Here is a 22265-nt window from a genome sequence, read left to right as displayed (position 1 = left end):
CTTGCATTCCCAGGGGACCAAGTCCCATGACTTGCCCAGGTTCTTCTCAGGGCTGTCGGATGAGGTGGGTGGGCTGCAGCCCAGTGCAGTCCTAGCTGCTCAGGCCTAACCCTGCATTTCTAGAGCCGGAGCCCACTGGGCTGGAGAGTTGTCTCTGAACATCTGCCAGGAGTCCCCCCAATCCGCTGGGAGCAGGGTGCTTGCTGGGGCTGAAGTAACTCTAGCCTGGTGCCCAGACCCTGATTTCTGATTGCTCCCAATGCTTTAACTGTGGAAGCACCGCCAGATGCTCCTTCTCGTTTCGGAAGAAGGCCACGCACGGGCATTGGAGGCAGGGGTGGACCTGATCAGCTGAGACAGAGCCCAGAGTGCAGTTATGCCTACAGCCAAGGGAGCAAAACATTAAGAGAGAAAAAGTGAGATAAAAGAGGATGAGGCGCCACCGCTGCCATGCATTCCCTTGGGTCATGGCACTTGTGCACCTTGAAGGCAGATCGGTGAGCCTGACTTTCTCTAGGCTGCTTGTCCCATAGTGCTCCTCATTTGGGGGTCCACATGTGTGACCCCTTCACTGCAGCAGAGGGAGCAAGTGAGTGAGCCGAGGTCCTTCCTGCTAAGCCTCGGTAACTTACCAAGGACTCACCCTCCACTTCTAAGGCAAGAAGGCGCCATGTTTACAGTGCTGTCCCCGCAGTAATTCTTGCACGTGGCATTTTTAGCGCGTTGTGGCATGAGACTGTGCTTGAGGCCACTGCTGGTTGGGAGCCTCTTGATCCCCCTGCTTCCACCCCAGCTGCAGCAGGCAGCCACCGAGTACAGAGAGCCTGGTGGAAGTCAGCACCGCCCACAGCAGACCCCGCGGCAGGACCCCCACTCCTGAACTGTGGTGTTGTGGGTCGGGTTGTGCCCCCCACAAAGACAAGTGTTAGGTCGGGGAAACGGGGAAGGGCACGGCAACTGGAGCCGCGGAGGCTGTGTCGCCCCTCCCAATATGGCTTCTGGAACCGCCCCTTCCGGACACCTGACTTCTGGGGACCGCCCCCTTCCAACCACCTGACTTCCAGAGAACCGCCCCTTCCGACCACCTGACTTCCGGGGAACCGCCCCTTCCGACCACCTGACTTCCGGGGAACCGCCCCTTCCGGGCATCACCTGACACCCCACCACCCCACCCCCGCTTAAAAACTGCCCACGCCATCACCCAGGCGCAGATTTCACTCTCTCCGTCTTGGGTTTGGTGAGCTCAGTCCTGGAGCGCAGAAATAAACCCACCGGCTTTAAATTTCTGGGTCTACCTTCCTTCTTTCTCAGGCCCTATGCCTTGGTCCTGGGGTGTGAGCGCCTTTGTTTACAGTCTTGGAAAGCTCTGTCCAGGTGAGGCTGTGGTGGTCAGGTTGAGGCGGTCACTTGCCCAGGTGACCGTGCCCAGTGCCGTGGGTGTGGGCTTAAATCATCAGCATGTGACACTCATCCCTGGCTCGTTTCATCTGCTGCGGACAGAGGCGTGCCTTCCCCAGTGAGTGAGGTTTAATTTAAGTGTCTGGAGGCTTAAAAGGAGCGGTCGGGAGAGAGAGCAGCAGCTCAGCAAAGCTCTGCGGGGCTCCGCATCCCCAGCACACCTCAGCTCAGTGCTCAGAGCCAGCGCAGACCCACATGTTTGAGATGCAAAGAGGGAGCACCCTGGGGAAAGCCGTTTGAGCCCTGAAGCCAGGACGAAGCCCAGCAGACGTCGCCGTGTGCCTTCCCATGTGACAGAGAAATCGCATGAACCCAGCTGCCTTTCCTCCGGGGAACTGTAGATTAGTAGCTAAACGAACCCCTTTTATAAAAGCCGGTGCATCTCGGGTGTATTGCGTTCTAGCAGGCTTCGCAAACCGAAACGGAGGCCAAGCTACATGAGAGCGGGCCTTAACCCCTATGACCGGGGTCCTTAGAAACAGAGGAAATCGGACACAGGAAGGGGAGAGAGAAGGAGACATGTGCCGTGGGACAGAGGCAGAGACTGAGTTAGGAATGGCAGCAGGCCACCGCCAGAACACTACAGCTTCAGAGACAACGTGGCCCTGCCCACACCTTCATTTTGGACTTTCGGCCTCTAAAATGGTGAGGCAGTGCATTCCTGCTGTGTAAGTCAACACGCTGTTTGTGGGAGCAGCCCTGGCAAATGAAGACTTCTCTCCGAGAGTGGGGGGCAGAGCTGGAGAGGCAGAGGGAGAGAGGGGAAAGGTGCAAAGTTGAGGCGTGGGTCTTTTTCCCGCGTTGACCTCATCGCTGACATTGGGAAGCCCCAAGTCCCCAAGGTAACCATCCCCCACCCCCCACCCTGTCTTGTCCTGGTATCTCAATACTAAGCAGAGCTGAATCCTTGCTGGTGTTGGGTCCACCCGGCCACATGCCTGGCCCGGCACTGCAGGTCCGCCTGGGCGGAATGTTGTCCCCACTGCAGAGACGGCCTCCCCCAGTGCGCATCTTCGCAAGCCACATGCTGTCCTGACATTTGGGACATAAAGGTTCAAGAAGTTCCTGATTCTTTGCAAAGTGATTCCATGTGTGGGGGAGAAAGAAGCTGAAGCAGGTGGCCAGGGGTGCATTTTTGTAGGCACCTCCTGGGGGGGACAGGGGAATCTCTGGCTGGGCCAGACCTGGTGCTTCTCCAGAGGGGAAGCAGCAGTGACTGGTTGGATCCCAAAAGCCAGCACATGGACCTACCGACTTCTGCCCACTGCCTTGGAGGTAAATGCTGGGCCTCTAAGATAGAATCGAGTGCAAAGTATTTTCAAACTGTATACGACGAATAGATGAGCATTTCCCTCTGTAGTGACTCTGAGGGCTGCTGGGGTGTGGCGAAAGTCAAGGCGGTTTTACCAAGCACATGCTCCTCTCCATTAGCATTTATGTGCCAGCATTGTGTGGGCTCAGCGGGCCAGTCCACACTGAAAGAAAAGCATTTGCCGGCCTTCTAGGCCCTTCACCTTTTTTAGCAGAGGCCGTGGGCTGCCCAGAGTCGCCTCCTTTACTGCCATCTTAGGACCAACCCTGCCGACATAACCATTTATCTTTTCTCATAAGTGCATCCGTGAATTCAGTCTCATGATTCATATTTGATGGTGCATTTTGTTATTGCACAATGTCTCTTAGGAAAGATTCACATCACCCACTCTTAACTAATGACAAGCCAGGAATGCCTTCCACAGCTTTTTTTTTCCAAGGTACAAATTCATGTGTGTTGAAGGAGAATGAGAATTAGCAGCGTTTTCCTCTCACCTCTCAAAGACTCTTATATCATTCACTCATTGTGCTGAATTCTTCAAAGTGAATACAGTGGGACTTAAAACTCATATTTTTTTTATCTCCTTTATTATCCAGATGCTTCAGTATAATAGAGACACATAAAAGACAAAGCAAAGGATGATTTACTCATACTTTTTATAGTAAAAGAAATAAGCATAGCTTATTGTAACCATATTTAAAGTAGGAAATTTAAGGGATGACAGAGCCCCAAAGGCAGCGTCTTCGCGAGTGTTCCTGTGAAACATCTTCAGGAGTTGCGTTTTCTCTGTTGTTAGGAGCGCCCCTCTTTGAGCAGGTGCAACTCGTTGAGGGGCAGGTGAGTTGTCCTGTGAAATTGCACAGTCACTTGGGCCCTGTTTTACCACCTGGGTTCATGCCCGCCCTGTGCTTTTCCACATTATTAAAATCAGTGGCACAGGTGGTCACACATCTGCACAGGTAAGGAGGGACCGTTTTTTGCGTTCTTAATTTTTCACAAACAATTCCTGACTCTCAAGTTCCCAGTGGACTTTAGAAAACTCTGGCTCTAGAATAAAGCATTCCCTTCCTCACACCCTGTGCTCGACGGAGCCGCAGCTCACCCGCCTAGTGCCGGGACCCTTTCCCACTGCATGTCTGTTTGTGTCTGCACAGGGTCTGGTAAAGGACAGAGCTGTCCTTCGCTGAAACGATGGGCACCGTCTGTCCTGGGTTAGCTGGGGCAGTTCCAGCTTCAGCACTGAAGCTCAGAAAATCCTGACAGTTTTCACCCTAAAAACCCGAAAGATTGTGCAGGTTGAGGTGGAAGGACTGGCTAATACTATCACATCTTGCAAGGAGCCTGGCTATCACTCTCGTATCAGTTTGAGCTAACAGGCATTTTAGAGATAACTGTGCATCTCGCATCCATTTGAGGTTTTGTTAAAGGCTTGTATGAGTTTATTGGAATTTTGTCAAGGTCGTTTTTCGTAACACTACTATGTTTCTGACAGCACAGAGGCTTTAAGTAACCATCAAGTGGGCAGCAAAATCACCGTTTCCCCTACTGAACACTGGGTGGCAGTGTGGGTCCACGGTGCTGCAGAGTGCCGAGAGGCTCTGGGGCCGGTATTTTTGGTGGGATCTCCCTGATGTAATTTTCTGGAAAGAGGAAGTGATGGCTTAGGAATTCTGCAGCATTCGGATGGCATCACTGCATTTGTAAAGCCATTCATTCACACACACACGCCCCCATATGTCCATAACAGGTAACTGCAGCTGCCGGGGGCCTGTTTTCCCAAATTGCATCCGCAGGGTGGGGTGGGGTGGGAGGTGTCTGTCTGTCTCTCTCTTCTAGTGGTGTGTATGCAGTCTTTTCACTGTACTTTCCCTTTCTTATTCTGTTCCCTGCTGCCCCTCCTCTTTGCATGTAGTTTTTTAATTTATCATAGCCCTCATCTTTTCCAGTTATGTAACGTCTTTCGTTCTTTTATTCCTGGCAGCTAATGCAGCCCTTGTGTCTGAGAACCAGGAATTCCACGCTGGCAGGGAACCCCATCAGATCATCCTGAGCAAACGGATGCTCATGTACCAGATATAAAACAAAACAAAAACAAGCAAAAGATACTATTTTTAAGAAGAACAAAGTATTCCTTTGCTCCCTGTGTCCCGAGCCCCTAGTTTCCCTCATTCAGCAGACTTGAGGATACGATGTCTCCTATCAGGGGCCTCCCGGATGTGCCCACTGCAAGGAGGGCTCCCCCTGTAAAGCTGGGCCCTTCCCTGAGGGGTCCTGTTCCTTCCCCAGGGTGCCCCCCAGCGAGGGCCTCAGAGCCTCACCTTCCTGTAGGGGGGGGGGTGCAGCGTGGCCTCTGGAGCTGGGGTCTCTTATGCACACCCCATCCTTAACACGGAGCTGCCCAGACAAGGGGCTGCTGGGCCCCGGCTGGCGGGCAGACTGGTCTTCCTCTGCCTGGTCAGTGGAAACCGGGCCTCGTCCCGTCCTTGCAGGCCCTTCGAGAATGAGACTGGGGATTCAGGGGCTTTGAGGCTGCTGCCCCTCACCCTGGATCCCCAGCAGAGCCAGGAGCTCTCTGTTAATTCTCGTTTTGCTCCCCAAAGCTGCTGGGTTTGTACACTTTGTACCAGTTAAGCCCTCCCTCTGCTCTAATATCCTCGAGGATAAGAGTAATTGATTTTGTTCTATGTTTATATCGAAAGGCCCAGTAAAGTGGGAATCTGAGGAATTTTTTGGTTAGTTTCAATAAGCAGACAGCCAATTAAATAGTTTAGGCCCCAAATGATCATATTCACCCCTCAGCAGCCATTTCTTTGGGCCCGAACTTTATAATATGGTCTTAAGTATCCTTTTCACTTTGACTCTCCAAGACAAATCAAATTCCCAAGTGGTACAACCAGTGATATGCCCTCTACTCATAGTCCCTTTATCACTCTGAAAACTTCCTCTTTCCAAACTCCGGTACTTTTTAGAGTGTGTTAATATACCTCAGGATGAAGTAGAAAGGGGAGCCCCAAAGTAGAATAAAAGACGTGGAGGGGGGCAGGCACCCCAACAGAGCCTACACCACCCACTGGGATCCCATACAGGATTCTAGAGGCGATGAGTTGACACTGAAGCAATTTTGCAGAAGTCCTCAGCCATGGAGTTAGTGGGGCTCGTCTCGAAGACCTTACATGCCACGTTTTTCTGGCCCTGCCCCTGTCTGGTGACTGCATAGAGACACTGGTTTTAGTGACCCTTGGGGTTGGGGCTCTAGACTGCCGTCTGGTTGGATGACGCCGGCTGTGTGCCGCAGCCTGTGTTACCAAGTACAGCCTCCACCTGCCTCAGTGCTCACTTATGGTCTTGCCTTTTCAGAATGGACTTTGATGATGAAGATGGTGAAGGTCCCAGCAAATTTTCAAGGTGAGTTCATTTTCCTTACATTTAAAAAAAGCCAGTAGCCAGTGTGTTTGAGTGTGCAGGGATTCAGTGTCTTCTTTTTTTTTTTGCATGGGGAGGCACCGGGAATCAAACCCGGGTCTCCAGCATGGCAGGTGAGAGCTCTACCTGCTGAGCCACTGCGGCCCACCTGGATTCAGTATCTTTTGTTGCTCAAAAAGTCATTGCCTGTAATTTGGCCCTCTTGTTTTACCTAGTTTTATGTGAGTGGCAGCCAGCTGCTAATGATTCTGCCATATCTCAGCTTAGATGATCAGATTTAAGCACCAGGTTCTTAATTTGGAGTAACTATTTGCTTTTTATATTAAACAGTGACTTTCACTTTTAATGAGTTCCTTTTTAAAAGACCCACCTGGCGTTCAAGTTTAGGAAAAGCCATCAGTGATGGTAAGGCCTCTTTTGCTACCATAGAAAGTAAAGAGAGGTAGGAGAAACTTGGATGGGCCACTTCTGGATGCAGGATATAAAACTCGATTTTGAATGCCTGAGAACCTCGGAGACCACATGCTCACGTCTTTAGCTCTCTGGGGATGTGTAATTACAGACCACGCTGCAGTAAGTCTGCAACATGGCTGCTACTGGTATGATACTCATTGTGACATACACGAAGGATAATGTGGATCCACCCCCACGATTCCTGGTTTTGCTTGTTTGTTTACGTTTTGGTAGAAAGTTCGGCAGTGTTGAGAGGAAGACAGACCATTCAGGCGAGCTTAGCAGAGTTCCCAGCTGTATGCAGTTTACTCGTGAAAGAACGGGCCTCGGCGCTTCTCCCCATCACCCAAGCTTCCATGTTTCCCGGTTGTTGGTGGGTTTTGAAAGCTGCCACGGGAGGCAGTTTCATTTTTCCTGCATACGAAGTTCACAGTTGGATTGAAAGCCTCGGCTGTTTTAAAGAGTTTATCGAAGAATGACTGTCCATGTCAAGCCCTGCAGTCACAGGGTCACCCCAGTTTGGTCATCCCCACCGCAGTTGTCCTTGGTTTTGGTTTCTTCTGTCCACATGGAGTTGTGAATTAAGCACACTTCCCACCAGTCCACGAGCAGCACCCATCTCGTTACAGGGGTTTCCAGACTCCGAGGTCATAGTAAACTTCTTGTCACTAGGTAAACTTTCCTCCCTGAGAACCTTTCCTTCCATCAGCAGAACTCACTTCATTTTTTCAGGAAGCAGTGGCTAAGAGAACAAGAACATTTTGGTCTCTATTGACCAAAGAGTTTCTAATGAAAAATAAGACAAAAGGTTAGACCACAAAAGCTCATATTGTTTTCCCCTGGTGCAGACAGAACCTCAGCTTGTCCACCTGTCTCTTAGGATGAGGCTTTAATACCAGGGGCTACTTTGTTCCTGGATCAAGCTAGCCTCGGAAATAAGGGCACATGTCTCACAGCCCTAGTTTGCTTGTGTCTTACACAGCCTCCTTTTATAAGGAAACAATGACTTTGGATTCCTCAGTATCAAAATGAACCTTTAGAGAACATACCGTATCATGTTAACGGCAGGAAATGATGGTGCCTGAGGTCTCAGAGCATAAAGAGGAGGAGACATGAGGAGTGACATTTGTTTGACATTGAAGATCAGTCTTGATGAAACAACATGGCAGTGACACAAAGAGCTCATTGTATTCAGCCTCGTCATTAAGAAACATGAACCCTAAACCCAGTGCAGCTATCTCACAAGGCCATCAGTGAGTCAGTTTTTACATAGCCATGGTTCCAACCTCCGTTCCTGTGAGCTGTATTTTCTCCTTGCACTTGAAAATAAGAGAAGATGGGATGTGCTTGTGATATGTGCCGTTACTTATAGGGTTGAATTCACCCAGAGGCCGCTTTACCCCAGTTGGGTCCTGAGGGACCCTTCAACTTGTTAGAGTTGGGGGAGATGACCTGGTCTACCCCACGTCTCCCTCCTTGCCAGTGGCTATGGCTGCCCGTGGGGTGGGGATGCTGCTTCAAATTGGCCGTGGCACCGTGTGCCTGCCTGGCACTCCCTGGGGCCGCTCCTGTTCCCTGCTTCTCTGCTTCCAGTCGGTCAGGAGAAGCCCCCTCAGGAGCTGCGGAGGGCAGGGCAAGTCTTTGTACAGGAGGGGTCCTCTCATGCTGCAGGGGAGGCCCAGGAGGAGATGCTGGCGGAGGTGTGTGCCCCCACCCCGCCTGGTTTGCTGGCTAGAAATCCAAGCAGGATTATTTCTGTCCCTTGATGTCTGTTAAGCCAGGTTTCCCAATTTTCCCAAGGGTGCCCTAAATTCAGATGTCTTGCTGGTTGCTGGACCTCGTGTCTCAGTTCTTGATTTGGGAAATATGGCCATTGCCACATCGAGCTAAACCGCAGCCTTTTAGCCCCGGTTCCTGCCTCCCCCAGCTGGGCCCAGCACAGCAGGCCTCGGAATGAACACAGCAGAGACTAAGCTGCCCATGGCTGCAACCGCCAGCTCCCACCTCTGAGCACACTCACACACGTGTGCACGCACCACACACGCACCCGCACTCTGGGATCGCGCCTGCTGGGGCCAGCCGTGCTCTCGGACCTGCTTTACCGCCCGCTGAGGCCTCTGCACTCCCCCGCACGTGGCTCACTTAGCTTGGGGGCTGCGGCAACTTGGTTTTTCCCTCCTTCTGCACAGTTTTGACCTGCTGGGGCAGAGGCCAGACTGCAGGGGGCTGAGGGCTGGCTGGGGGATGAGGAATAACTCTTCTAAGCGATTTGGCAGTATTTTAGAAAGGAGGGGCGTTCAGGACCGATGGAAGGAATATTGTTTAAGGACGGGGAAGGTCATGAAGGTGTCCATGAGTTGAGGGGAAAGGGTGAGCATGGCTCGAGGTGTGGAAGGTTCTGGAGTGAGGGCTCGGGAGCAGGGGACCCAGAGGAGCTGCGGAGGACAGGGCAAGTCTGCGTCCAGGAGGGGTCCTCTCGTGCTGCAGGTGTGGCCAAGTGTGGACTGCTGGGTGGGTGGGTGAGTGGGTGGGAAGTTGAGACCTTAATTCCCAGTGATTTCTCCTTACTCGGCTGAATAGAAAGTGAGCCTGTGGGAAGAGGTTCAGAGAGGGTCTGGGGATGCTCCTGGGAGAACTGAAAGGAGGTGAACTGAAGGAAGCCCATGGAAGGCTTTCAGCCTCCCCTCTCCATTGCAGAGCATGGATTGGAGGTGGCACCAGCGTCGCCCAGCCCCGGTGTAGAGTTTCCTCCAGCAGTGCCCAGCCGCCCAGAGACAGAAGGCAGATTCTTCACGGGTTGGGGTTGGGATTACGGCTGGGCCAGGGAGGGATGGGCTGAGGCAGTCACGGTGCTGGCAGGAGAGGCGTTGGAGAAGCAGAGCTCCAGGCCCAGCTTCAGAGGAGGACCAGGAGCTGGCAAGGCGAGGAAATGGAGGAGACCCAAGCCTGAAGGTTGGAATGCGGCCCAAGAATAGTTCTCATTTTGTGGGAGTCTGAGAGAGCTGCAGAGTAGGAAGTCGTGGTCCAGCAGTGGGACACTGCGACCAGGAGAGGAGTTGGCGGAGCAGAAGAGGTGGTGAAGATGGGTCCTCACCTGTGAGGCTGATGAGGGGGCTGCAGCGGAGGTCCTCAGTGTCTCTGTGGGTGGCTAGTGATGGGGGTCCCGAGGATGATAGGGATGGACAGGGTGTGCGTCAGAGCAGGAGGGAGACTTGCCAGGTTGGCAGCGAGTCGGGCTGAAGAGCTGGCCTTCCTTGCTTCCCAGGCTGGACCTGGGAGGGCAGCCTCTGCTTGGTTTGACCTCACTCCCACTTCTTGGAATTCCCGTTTCCAAGTCACCTGCCCCGATGGCAGATGGCGAGGAGCGCCCCATCTCAGGGAAACTCTTTTAGGCACCAGAAAGTGCTTCTCTAAGGACGAACTCCCTGGAAGCTGGTGGTGCTACCGTCCCCTCCTTCGGGGAGGTCCGAAAGGCCCCCCCTTTAATCTCTGTCCCTTTTGGTGGACATGACGGTCAGGGTGACATCCGTCCTTACCAGCACAGCCTCTGACCCCACATTTGGAGAGGCCAGAACCTTCTAACCCTAAGCAGTTCAGGGGCATCTGTCCTCAGTCCCCTGGGTTGAGGCATCCTCTAGTGAGAACCGGGGTTCCTCCCTGCGTGTGCGCTGGGGCTTGGGACAGCCAGCTTCCCAGGGCTGCCACTACAGACTCAGCAACGACGTGCCGTGCCCTGCATGTGATTTACACGTGTGTGTGCGCCAGTTCATTAAGACAGAAGAGTGCAGCTGTGACTAATGCACATATTGAGTGTTAGGTTTATAACTCAGGAACACCGAGCACTCACTCCCAAACCTCAACCTGGTGTTTGCTGTGTTCTGACCCTCTCTGCCCCTTCGCCAAATACCCGAAAGATCTCGGCTCTGTTACTGTGGGGTCAGCTCCAGGGCCGGGGCCTCTGAAGAGCCGGAACTCGAGAGCCCTTGTAGACGGGCCTTGCTGACCTCTCCTTCACCCTCCCGGGAGCAGCCACTCGAGAGCCCTTGTAGACGGGCCTTGCTGACCTCTCCTTCACCCTCCCGGGAGCAGCTTCAGTGGCCTTTCCAAGGGTCCATTCAGCCTGTTCCCTGGTGAGGCCGTATCACCCAGAGGCACCAGTCCAAAACTACTCCTTGTGTTTTGTAAGGGTTTAGGTAGTGCACCTCTAAAGTTACCTAAAAGTTAAAGATATCCATGATAGGAAAGTTTTCAGCAACACCCGCCGTTTCATGGTGCCCATTTTGATACTGTTCTTAGGCTGTTGGGTTGCATCATATGTTTAGATGCAGTATTTCTGGCTTTACACTTCATAATGGTGTTTTTTTTTAATGTTCTTTTTTTTAACTTTTTGTTGTGAAAAATAATATATGTACAACAAAGCAATGTATTTCCAATAAATAAGTAGTTACAGAACAGATTTTAAAGTTTGGTATGGACTACAGTTCCATGATTTTTCATTTTTACTTCTAGCTGCTCCAAGACACTGGAGACCAAAAGAAATAATTCTATATTGATTATGTGATGATGTCTTAATATTACTCTTTCTGCCCGCATTTACCACCTTATTTGTTTATAGGTATTGATGATCAACCGTGTTGATAAGAAAAAATATTTAAGGTAGGCGTGTTCTGCAGGGATCTTTCCCAGCAGGTAAAGAAGAGGACTGTCGTTCCCAGAACTCTGCACGTCTTAGCTCAGAGAGCCGGCCATTTAGTTTCTAGGTAGGAAGATGCAGAGAGGGTAACCAGTCAGGAACAAGGATTTCTGTGTTGGACCTGATGCTGTCAGTTCCCATGCGTGGGACATATTGCATGGGCCCCATGAGTTCTCTTTAAAGCAGGAAGAGACTCTCTCGGCCGAGCCTTTGTGACATTGTAGAGTAAACACCTGGAATGAGTGTTTCCAAACTTTCTGTATCTTTCCCCTGCTCCTAGGAACCAAACAGGTGTTGCAGGTAAGGTGAGAAGAACCTGATAAAGCATAGCCTGGTCCATGAGCAGTCAACCACCTGGGGAGTTTAGTTGGAGAAGTCCGCATTGTTTCCGTGGCTGCGGCTAGGATAGGGTTAAAACAGGACGAAAGGCTTTGGAGATGGAGCCAGGTCTCCACTGATCACACTAGTACGGATCGGTTGGTTCCGAACCCAAGATGTGTTGGTTCTCGTGTAGCTGACCTGCAGTTTCCATGCCTTCCTTATCTTGGTCAGCCATCCCTCGCCCCACTCTGTTTTTGAACGTGAGCTGTTACCCTTGATTTGAAGTGACAGCACCCAGAAGACACTAGGGCTTTGTGGAGAGAGGGGTAGATCACTCCTGGCCTCCCGCATCCTGAGCTGAGTCTCTGTGGAAGCTGCCAGGCGTTTTCCTCACCACGTGGCCTCTGATAGATGCACCCCACCATTGCACCCCACATTCTAGCTCTGAACCTAGCAGCAGTTAGCGTCCTGCGGAGGAGAGGTAGTGAGACGGATGCAGCAGGTGTGGGGCCAACATGGGTTGATTCTGGCCTCTTACTTCAAGCTGCGCAGCCTTAGGTGAGGTCTTGTGCTCCTCTGAGCCTCAGTTTCCTCTTCCACAGGGAGGAGATGTTTCTTTCCGGGGTGGGTGTGAGGAGCAAGTGCCGTAACCGCAGTGAAGGACACAAGCTGTAAGGTGCTGTGCAGGCATGGGGGATGCACGTCCCCCCGGGAGTGGGCGTTACCAGAGGCACTGCATCTGCATCTGTCCCTTGGAGGACCCGGACTTGCTCAGACCCCTTCTCCCTGGGCAGTGCCTAGACGGAGGGTGTCCTGCAGAAAACCATGCCCTGGATGGCTGCTGAGACATGTGGCACCTGCCTTGTTCCTAAGGAGAGAAAGCGTCCTTTGCCTTTATTTAAAACTTTTTTTTATTATATAATATAGCATATGTACAAAGCAAAGAAATAAAAAGCAATAGTTTTCAAAGCACTCTACAACAAGTAGTTACGGGACAGATCCCAGAGTTTGTCATGGGCTACCATGTGGTTCTCTCAGATTTTTCCTGCTAGCTGCTCCAGAGTATAGCAGGCTAGAGAGCTTAAATACTTTTTTATCATAACAATCAACTTTTTTCCTTCTTTTTTTGTGAAAAATAACATATATACTGAAAAGCTATAAATTTCAAAGCACAGCCCAACAATTAGTTGTAGAACAGATTTCAGAGTTTGCATGGGTTACAATTCTACAATTTTAGGTTTTGACTTCTAGCTGCTCTACCTTTGACTTTTCTGGTGAAGCCTCAGAAGTTGGGGAAACTGCCAGTTTTGAATCTACCCCCATGAGCTCCCTCCACATGGCCTCAGGCCAGCCTCACCCTGGGGTTTCATGAAATGGCCTCCAAGGCTCTCCTGTTCCCTGCCCTGCTGCCCGGGAAGGGCTGCCCAGGACGCAGAGATTCCTGGGAAGCTCTGCAGGTTGCCATCTCCCCTCCTGGTGTTAGGAGACGGCCCGAGTGAGCCTGCAGCTGACACCGCCGAGAGGCTGCTGACAGCTGGGGGAGGACTGTTTGTAGCTCCCTGAGCTGTCACTCTTGGTCTCCCCACCCTAACTCTGAAGTCCAGATGGTCTGCGCCTCTGCGAAGTGCCTCTTCCCCCAGGGCTGACTCTGGCTGGCCAGCGCTCTGAGAAATCTTATAGCAGGTAAGAAAGGATTGCTGCTTCTTTGGCATGAGAAGTGGTGAAGACCTTTACCAAACTAAGACTTGCAGGCAGGAAGCCTTTTCCATTGATTTGGAAATTTAAGGAGTGCATAATTTGGTGAATTGTCCAAGAATAGGGGCTACCACTCTGTGAGCTCTGGAAAGGGAGAAAGCTCTGGGGGAGACCAGTCTGAGATCTGATGTGATCTGGAGATATGAGTACAGACCCCGCCCTGTCCCGTGTCTCATGGCCTTTGAGCCTGGCGACCGCTTTGTGATGTGTATGCAAGTAGGAGAGAAGATTAGTTTATTTCAGCAGGTCTTTCATTGAGGACTCAGTGGTCTGAAGAGTGGTTTACACATCAGGACGGACAGATGGAGGCAGAGGTGTCCTAGAGAAATGGAGCCACCCGCAGCTGCTCTGCCAGCAGTCTGAGACCCGTGCAGCCACTGAGCTGGCAGTGAGGTGGAGTGACCCCTGTTGTTAGTGCTGGCCTTTCATCTGTCCCTAGCAGTCTAGCTGGCCAGGGCAGAGCCAGGACCTGTGACGTCACCGAGTGGACCCTCTGCCGGTCGCCTCGACACGAGCGAAAGGAGACAGGGCAATACTTAGGGTTACTCTCGCCAGGCCTGTGGGGGGCTTGCAGGGACTCGGGGCCCTCAGGCTTCTGCTCAGGCCTCAGCTTCACTTCCAGTTCCTCGGGGAAGTCTCCTGATTTCCTGTCTGTGCCACATGCTTTCCCAGCTGCAGCTGCACCCTAGGGCACCGTGGAGGCACCACCTGGGTCACTCACCATTCTCACCTCCTGCGTTTCCTGTCCACCACCCCTCCCTGACCACACAACGTGCCCGGGGGTCTTGCGACCAGGCGAAGGCAGATTTCCCCAGACAGAGCTGTCCCCTTCAGCCTGGGTCAGCCGTCTGCTTCCTATGGGAGATGGAGAACCAAGTCCCTTTCCGCAGAGTGGAAGGATAATTGTTGAGAGTTTGTAAAACTCTCCTGTCGTGTTTTTGAGTCAAGATGGACTTGTACGTCACAGGCATGATTAAAACTAGGAGGTCCTCCCTTGGAGCAGACATGGAAAAGAAGCTGACGCCAGGGCACAGTTGCCCCTCTTCTGTCCTTGTCCAGATGCCCCGGGGCCAGGCTCCAGGTCTTCTTGGTCCGCCAGCTTTCTTTGACGCTAACAGCTCTGCCACGTCCCCAGCTGTCTTTGCCACACAGCCCCTGGCCCTGCTCTCATATTCATAGGGGCCCATTTCTTTATTGATGCTACTGATTTCTTAAATTCTTACTGTTTCAAGTGTGTGGGGCTCACGCAGCTCCCAAATGCACGTTGCACAGGCCCATCCGTGCGGGTCCTGAGTCCCCCTTCCATGCGAAGGAGATGGTGGTGGCCACCGTATCTTGGCCCTGGAATTGTGTCCTTCTGCTGTCACACAATGGCGTTTTCCCCCCCTTCCTCCATCCCATGAGAGCTTCAAGATGAAACTGTGTATTTATAAATTCATACATATAAATGTGTAAGGATATACATCTTATAAGTTCAGTATCTATGGCTACGTATTCATCAAGTCTTACTGCTTTGTAACTGGCGGTCCTTGGTCTTTGCTTTCTGCTGATGGCTCTGTCACACTTTACATTACGATGGTCAGAGTGTTTTCTGAACTGGTCAATGAATTCAGTCAGTGTGTAAACAGTTGCCCTAAAGTAGCTTCTTCATGTGCTTTATCTCACAAATCAGGTTTTTGGAGGACTGTGAATTTCTTTAGATTTCTAAGAACTTCACTGAGATTCTCCCCCACGAAATGCTCGTAAAGCAAGCTGGTCTGTGGCAGTTTGGTGCGAGCTGTTTTGGACCATAGTATCAGAGGCAGGTTTGTTTGTGGTCCTGCCCTGGACTGTTTGGACTCGACTCTAGGTTAAAGGGCACTGAAGGAATTTAAGTGAAGGAGTCATGTTTGCATTTTTAAAAATATCAGCTTGGCTACAACCTGACAAGGGAATTGGAAGGAGATGAGCCTGCAGAGAGGAGCTGGTGGAGACTGTTGGAAACAAGGTGAAAATTGGTAGCTGTGCAGTGGGCAGTGGGCTGGGGGAGATGCAAGAGAATCGAGAGCTATTTACAAGAGAAATGCAAACAATTCCAAGTGTGACGAAGGGCAGACCAGTGGGAATGGCCATCTGTCTGGGGTTGGAGAGGCACTGAGCAGCTGGATGTTTTTGGAATAGAGTCGAGGAAAAGTGAGTGTGACCTGACGAGGGAGCCCCGAAAGTCTGACCGTGAAGTTTAGGTCTCACGTGTATGGGCTGGTTGGCCTTAGAGGGTTGCTTTGGGCCAGAGATGAGGGAAAGCTGCTCTAGAGGCCTCCTCAGGCAGGAGAGGGTGTGCGTAGGGGCGGGGAGCAGAGACACTGGGCCCTTCTCCTCCAGAACGAATGAGCTGCCCGCAGGTGGCTTCCTGCCTGACGCCCGAGCACACAGCAGCCCAGCCAGCATGAGCTGTACGCCACCACCCTGCCTGGTCTGCATCCAGGTGTGAGCTGGCCAGGTGGGGAGACCTCACCCAGGACGTTTCCACGGCACCCCGGGCCATGCCTCTCCTGTGACAGGTGCAGGGGACCTTGGTGACAGACCCAGTTCAGGGTGGGGTGGCTGCCATTCGTTTGTGTAGAGGGAGGAGAGGAGCTCCTCTGTCTCAGAACTCCTTTCTCCCTCCCAAGGAAGGGGTCCAGCATTGGCTGGAGAATCCAGGCATCCTCTAATCAAATTCCCCCTTTTCATCACTTCCCTCCTTGTGATCACTGCCCCATCTTCTCTGGTTACCCTTTTCCACCCCCCAGTGAACGAGCTGTGTCCAATTCCCGGAAGCCCTTTCTCCTGGAGACGGAACCTCCTTTGGTGTCCAGCAGTGCCTCTACCCTGGGAAGCATTGGCATTTGTGATATTTCTGGTATGCTGCCTCTGTTCCGGTTAGTCCACTCTGAAGGGTCAGCTCTGCAGGGCCCAGGGTCTCCTTGCTGGCCTCAGCCCCTGTACCCTGCCCCCCAGGAATGCAGCCCACTTCCCAGCCCTCGCCCGGGGCCAGGCGCAGGGCCTTATCAGATCCCTCTGTGACAGCCTTCTCCCCCTGACCTGGCAAGTTCCCGATTTTTCATGTTCTGCACCCCTGCCCCCCAGGTAGGGTCTGCCCCTGCAGCCCTGCCTGGCTCCTCACTGCCCTCAGACCCTTAATCCCAATTCCAGGCCCTCCTCGGATCATGCCGAGCCTCTTCCCAGAACCTGCTGCCTGGCGAGACCCAACTCCCGCCTGCTTCCCCTCTTCTCCCGGCCCCTGTAGACCCCAGAGACACCTCCACTTATCTCATGGTTTTCATTCAGGAAAGCATAGAATGTGGCTTTTTTGTTTTTTGTGGTTTTTTTTTTTTTTTTGCATGGGCATGCTCACGTAATCGAACCCGGGTCTCCGGCACGGCAGGCAAGAACTCTGCCACTGAGCCACCGTGGCCCACCCAGAATGTGGCTTTTTGATCATTTAGTCATGGTCAGCCTTTCATTTCTACTATGCAAGGTGTATATTTTACCTTCCTAATTCGATCCCCTACTATTTGAGGACAGGACTTTGGCATGACTTATTTTCCCCACCATCCCCTTCCCCTCCTGTGCCTGGCTCCGAGCTGTTTGTCTACAAGGTGCTTGCTGGATGGCTCAGGTCAGCTCCCTGCAGAGCACTCCACCAGATGCTTGCCTCCCACGGTTTGCATGCGCACAGAGGGCCTCACATGTGTGGCTTGCATGCAGTAAGGCATGATTGGCAAGTCTGCGCCCCATCCTGGGAGGAGGGGGTGTTAAACCTAATTAATGCATGCAGCATGTGGAGGCAGCCCCACCTGAGAGTGTTCCTTCCCTGCTGTTAGCACCCCTCTCTTTCTTTGGGTGGCAGTGAAACCCTAACATTTTTAGACGATTCAGTGTTGTTGAATAGGGTTGGCTCTTCCTCCCTTTTTGGGGCTGAAGGTCACAGACCCTGCCATGGAAACGTTCTACCGTCCCTTCTAGCTAACCTTTCGTCTTCACACATCCCAGGATCGATTTCACGCATCACCTGCAGTGTGTGTGTGTGTGTGTGTGTGTGTGTGTGTGTGTGTGTGGTTTACGTTCTTGTTGATAAGCCAGGCATGCACCTGTTCTATTATGCTGCAGGAATTGTGTGGGGCGTAGAACAAACGCTTGTTCACAACTTTGTGCGAAGTGAATTTGGGGCATTCCTGGGTGCGTGGTGACACAGAGAATAGCAAAGCTGCAGCCCCTTCTTGTTATAGGGACTCTGGGCTGCACGATTTGGCAGGCAGTGAGTGGGTTTCGTAGTGGGTCCACTCACACGTTTGGGTGGACATAGTTAATGTTGGCTTAACTTTGTACTGCTCGTGTATGTAATGTCTTAATTCTTTATGCTTAATGGAAAGTGCTCAGGTACACGGGAGCGATTAGGAGACCTTGGTAAATATGTAGTGATTGAGACAGAGAGAGGCGGCTGTGCTCTCTGGGCACAAAGGGAAAAGCCCGCTGAGGCTTCAGAAGGGCCGTTCTGCCCAAATGTCAAAGCTCCCAGCCACTGTGAGTCAGTATCTGTGTCTTGGTCACTTGGTGTTAGCTAGGTGCTCACTGTCCCTTCAGACAGCACCCCCCTGTCTGATGCTTCTCTCTCCCCTCATCTGATGCTTCTCTCCCCTGTCCTGATCTTACACTCGCTGTCCCTTGGATGGCACACCCTGTCTGATGCTTCTCTCTCCCCCCATCTGATGCTTCTCTCTCCCCCCGTCTGATGCTTCTCTCTCCCCCCGTCCGATGCTTCTCTCTCCCCCTGTCCAATGCTTCTCTCTCCCCCTGTCCGATGCTTCTCTCTCCTGTCCTGACCTTTCACTTGCTGTCCCTTGGATGGCACACCCTGTCTGATGCTTCTCTCTCCCCCCGTCTGATGCTTCTCTCTCCCCCTGTCCAATGCTTCTCTCTCCTGGCCTGACCTTGCACTTGCTGTCCCTTGGATGGCACACCCTGTCTGATGCTTCTCTCTCCCCCTGTCTGATGCTTCTCTCTCCCCCGTCTTATGCTTCTCTCTCCCCCTGTCCAATGCTTCTCTCTCCTGGCCTGACTTTGCACTTGCTGTCCCTTGGACGGCACACCCTGTCTGATGCTTCTCTCTCCCCCCGTCTGATGCTTCTCTCTCCCCCCGTCCGATGCTTCTCTCTCCCCCGTCTGATGCTTCTCTCTCCCCCGTCTGATGCTTCTCTCTCCCCCTGTCCGACGCTTTTCTCCCCTGTCCTGACCTTGCGCTCTCTGGGAAGAGAGAACCACAGCGAGATCGAGAGGCGCCGGCGAAACAAGATGACCCAGTACATCACGGAGCTGTCCGACATGGTCCCTACGTGCAGCGCGCTGGCCCGGAAGCCGGACAAGCTGACCATCCTCCGAATGGCCGTCTCCCACATGAAGTCCATGCGGGGCACGGGGAACAAGTCGACGGACGGCGCGTACAAGCCTTCCTTCCTGACTGAGCAGGTACGCTGGACGCCCGCCGGCGCGTCTGTTCCCCGGTGGGGGTCGTCCTTGGAAGGGTAGAATAACGTGTCACCAGGGTGATGTAAACCCACAGCCTTCAAGAGTGGGTGCAGATAACCGCGCCCCTGCTTGCTTATTTCCCGTGTGCCTTAAACGAGGCGTCGCTCAGCACAGCGTATGGAGCATCTGGCCAGTGCACTTAGAGTTGTGCCGAGAGACACAGCAAGAGGCCAGTAGAAAAGCCATGGCCCCCAGGCTGGACGAGCGGCGATGACAGTGGTCAGCTGACCACAGTGAAAGGGCAGCAGCTGTGACAGCAACAGCAAGGAGAGTCGTAGTACTAGCACTTAGCATGCACTCGCCGTGTGCCTGGTCCCGAGTCCTTAAAGCGCTCTATTTCCATTATTCCTCATATCAGCCCTACTGTTGATTATTCATCCTGCTTTACAGCTGAGGAAGTTAGGCTGAGAAAGGCTCAGCACCTTGCCCAGATTGACCTAGAAAGTTCCATCACATCACCCAGACTTACCCAGCTGCTTTAGTAGTGGGGCCAGGATTTGAACATAGGTCGGTTGGGCGCCGCAGCCATATTTGTAGCAGCTACGCTGGTCTTGGGATACTTGTGAAGAACGAGAACAACTAAAATAGTGACTGAGGTCATATTTTATAAATCGACTGTACCACAAGCCAGCAGGTCTGGGCTGAGTCCTCCCAGCACTTCCCGGCCATTGGGCCGGTTGGCAGACCCTCAGCTTCGCTCGTGTTTGAAATGCACGTAAACCTTTCTGCCTTCTGAACTCCATGAGCTGCAGGACAAGCGCGATGATGGATTTGACAGGACCTTGTAAGTGGTGGGAGGAAGCAAGGCAAAGTGACACAGCTGTCAGGGAATGCAGTTAGCAAGTGTGAAATCACGTAGTGTGTGTGCACTTCCAGTGACGGGGTAGGTGACGGGGTGCAGAGCCTGCAGCCAAAGGAAGGAGGGTGCAGGTGGCCAGCTGTCACCGGGGAAGACTTGCCAGGGGAGAGACACCAGCGCAAGCTAAGAAGGAACGAGAGTGTGCGGAGGGAAAGAGGGCGCGAGAAGGGATTCTACACGAGGGGAGCAGAGTGTGCACAGCCTCAGAGGCAGAGGTGAAAAAGGTGCGCTTGGTGGCAGATTCCTTTGTTCTGCTGCAGCCAAGAGTCTGTATTCAGGTCACAGAGGTTAGAGCAGCACAGGGGAAGCAGAGCTAACGTTTGCTGCCACCCGTTCTGTGGCAAACATTTTGCCAACCGCTTTGCACACTCAGTTCCTCCTTTAACCATGACGGTGGCCCTGGGACACCCACATAAGGTTAGGGAGGTCCAGCCAAGGGAGTGCCTGCCGCTGGGAGGCCCAGGGACGCGGTGTCGAGGGCCATGGCTTTGAGCCCCACCTCGCAAAAGTGTAAATACGAGTGCAGCAATAGCGCCTACCTCATGGGATTGTGGAGAGAAATAAAGACTCCATGGGTGTGGGATGCTCATCATGGAGTGTACTGAAGGCGGAAAAACTGTTAGGTGGCCAGATAGAACCTGATTCATTGCCTACTAACTCTCAGGGCCAGAAGAAAGCTTTTCCATGTCTCTTTAATTCTTGCTAGAAGTCCACTAAGTCAATATTTGAAATTCATCTCTATCTTTAAGTGACTAAGGATGATGAGAGTGGAGGGAGAAGGCAGTTATCCCAATAATATACATTTATTGAGCTCCCACTGCGTGCCAGACCCTTACTGCAAGATCTCACTTAGCCTTACAGGAACTCATTGATAAAACTGTGTGAAAAAGCAGAAGGTGAGGATATAAAAACGTGCCCAGAGTCTCACAGCTAGTAAGTGACAGAGCCATAGCTATGGTTTTTTATTCCAAAATCCATGCTCTTAATCCTTAAGAGTTTATTTAACTGAAGTATAGAGGCAAGGCTGGTTCTTGGTGCTGAGTGACATGCTCTCAGAAGACAAAAACCAGGAGAAGGTAGTGAAAAAAGCAAAAAGGGGCCCATGATGAGGGTTAAGCTGTGCCCTTCAGCATTTTTCCAGAGGCCTTGAGAAATAGATATTTGTGGAGTGCATGCAAAAATGAATACATAAACAAAGTCATTCAGTCTCTGCTTGCTCTCCCCCAGTGACAGAGAATTCTTCACTTCTTCAGGCATCCTGTCCCATTTTTTACAGCTCTTACTGATTGGGAAAATGTTAACAGTGCTGAAAATAAAAATGCTGACCCAATTCTCTATACTAAGTAAAAGTCTGGGAAGCAGAAAACAACAGAAGTGCAATGCAAGAGAAATGGGCAAAGAAACTTTTACTTTATCCAAGCTTGTGTGATTCGTTCCCACTCTAGTTTCCCAGCCAGAGAGGTTCAGAATTCCTACCTAGCCAAGTAGCCGGACTTACAGAGCTGCCCGGGTTCCACTTGCATTGTGGAAACTTTGGGTCCTTGGACCCCTCCTGGGAGCTGGCCCTCAGAGCAGGCCAGATGCTGACTCCCTGCCCCGCCCCGGCTCCCCTCCTCTGCTAGGGGAAGTTTTACCGTGGGGTTTCCATTGAAGATTTGAACAAAGAATTCACAGCAAAAGATGGTTGCCAGCCACTGCCCTGGAAGGAAACTTTGCTCTTTGCTGCCTGAACGGTGCAGTGTGTAAGGTGGTTGGAGGGGCCGCTGAGGCTGCAGAGAGGGGGCTTCCTCAGCTCTCACAGAAAGGGGCTCCTGGCTTGATGAGAGGGTGACGTGGGCGGCTAAACTTGAGCTGCCTTCAGGCACCGTGAAGGAAGGACCCCTCACTTTAACAAAGATGATTTTGCTCCATTCAGTCCTTCTCGAGGTGATGCAAGGCTTCCTGCCGCCCATTCTTTAATCCCAAGCTTCCTTCCTGCCTTCAGTGCCAATCGTGACGTCTGTGAGTCACTGTGACCCCAGAGCTGGGGCTTCTGACCTCCCTTTTCATCGTCAAGCGATATGGGCAGTGGTGTGTGCCCTGCCGCCTCGCAGGGTTACTCTGAAATCCGCGGAGATGGTGGTTGTCAGAGTTCTGGAAACCCGACAGAGATGCAGGTGTAAGGTAACACATCCAGTGCCAGCATTCGGCCCAGACACTAGAGGAAGAGAAGGGGGACGGAAGTGCACTCAGGCTGCAGGCAGTGGGCGAGGAGACACAGGGTCCCTTTCATTCACATCTTCCCTTCTCCTTCCCTTCCTTCCACAGGCACCTTTTGTACAAAGGGTTTGAGTGTGTGGGTGAGGCCAGTCACTCCTTGTGGCGACCACTTCTTGCTCTCCGATTCCCCTGGGCTGGAAATTCTCTCTCCCTCTCATTCAGATCAGTTAAGACAGGGCTAGCAG

At 52.3% G+C, this 22265-nt stretch overlaps 1 protein-coding gene across 8 annotated transcripts in view; it reads left to right on the top strand.

Moving 5' to 3' along the window:
- The window catches only part of ARNT2 (aryl hydrocarbon receptor nuclear translocator 2), a 192400-nt gene that overhangs the window by 47539 nt on the left and 122596 nt on the right, over window positions 1-22265 (top strand). For 2 of the 8 annotated variants that reach the window (XM_077128518.1, XM_077128516.1), the window contains exons 3-4: window positions 6128-6175; window positions 18689-18902. In XM_077128518.1, coding sequence (XP_076984633.1) covers window positions 6128-6175; window positions 18689-18902 — 262 coding nt within the window. Of the gene's footprint in view, window positions 1-1051; window positions 2301-2349; window positions 3608-6127; window positions 6176-10675; window positions 15403-18688; window positions 18903-20075; window positions 21985-22265 lie in introns of those variants that run through there. The other 6 variants (XM_077128521.1, XM_077128520.1, XM_077128519.1 and 3 more) reach the window with 6 other exon arrangements.

Source organism: Tamandua tetradactyla, chromosome 14 (assembly GCF_023851605.1).
Source record: "Tamandua tetradactyla isolate mTamTet1 chromosome 14, mTamTet1.pri, whole genome shotgun sequence".
NCBI classification, from domain to species: Eukaryota; Metazoa; Chordata; class Mammalia; order Pilosa; family Myrmecophagidae; genus Tamandua; species Tamandua tetradactyla.
This window is presented reverse-complemented; position numbering and strand designations above follow the sequence as displayed.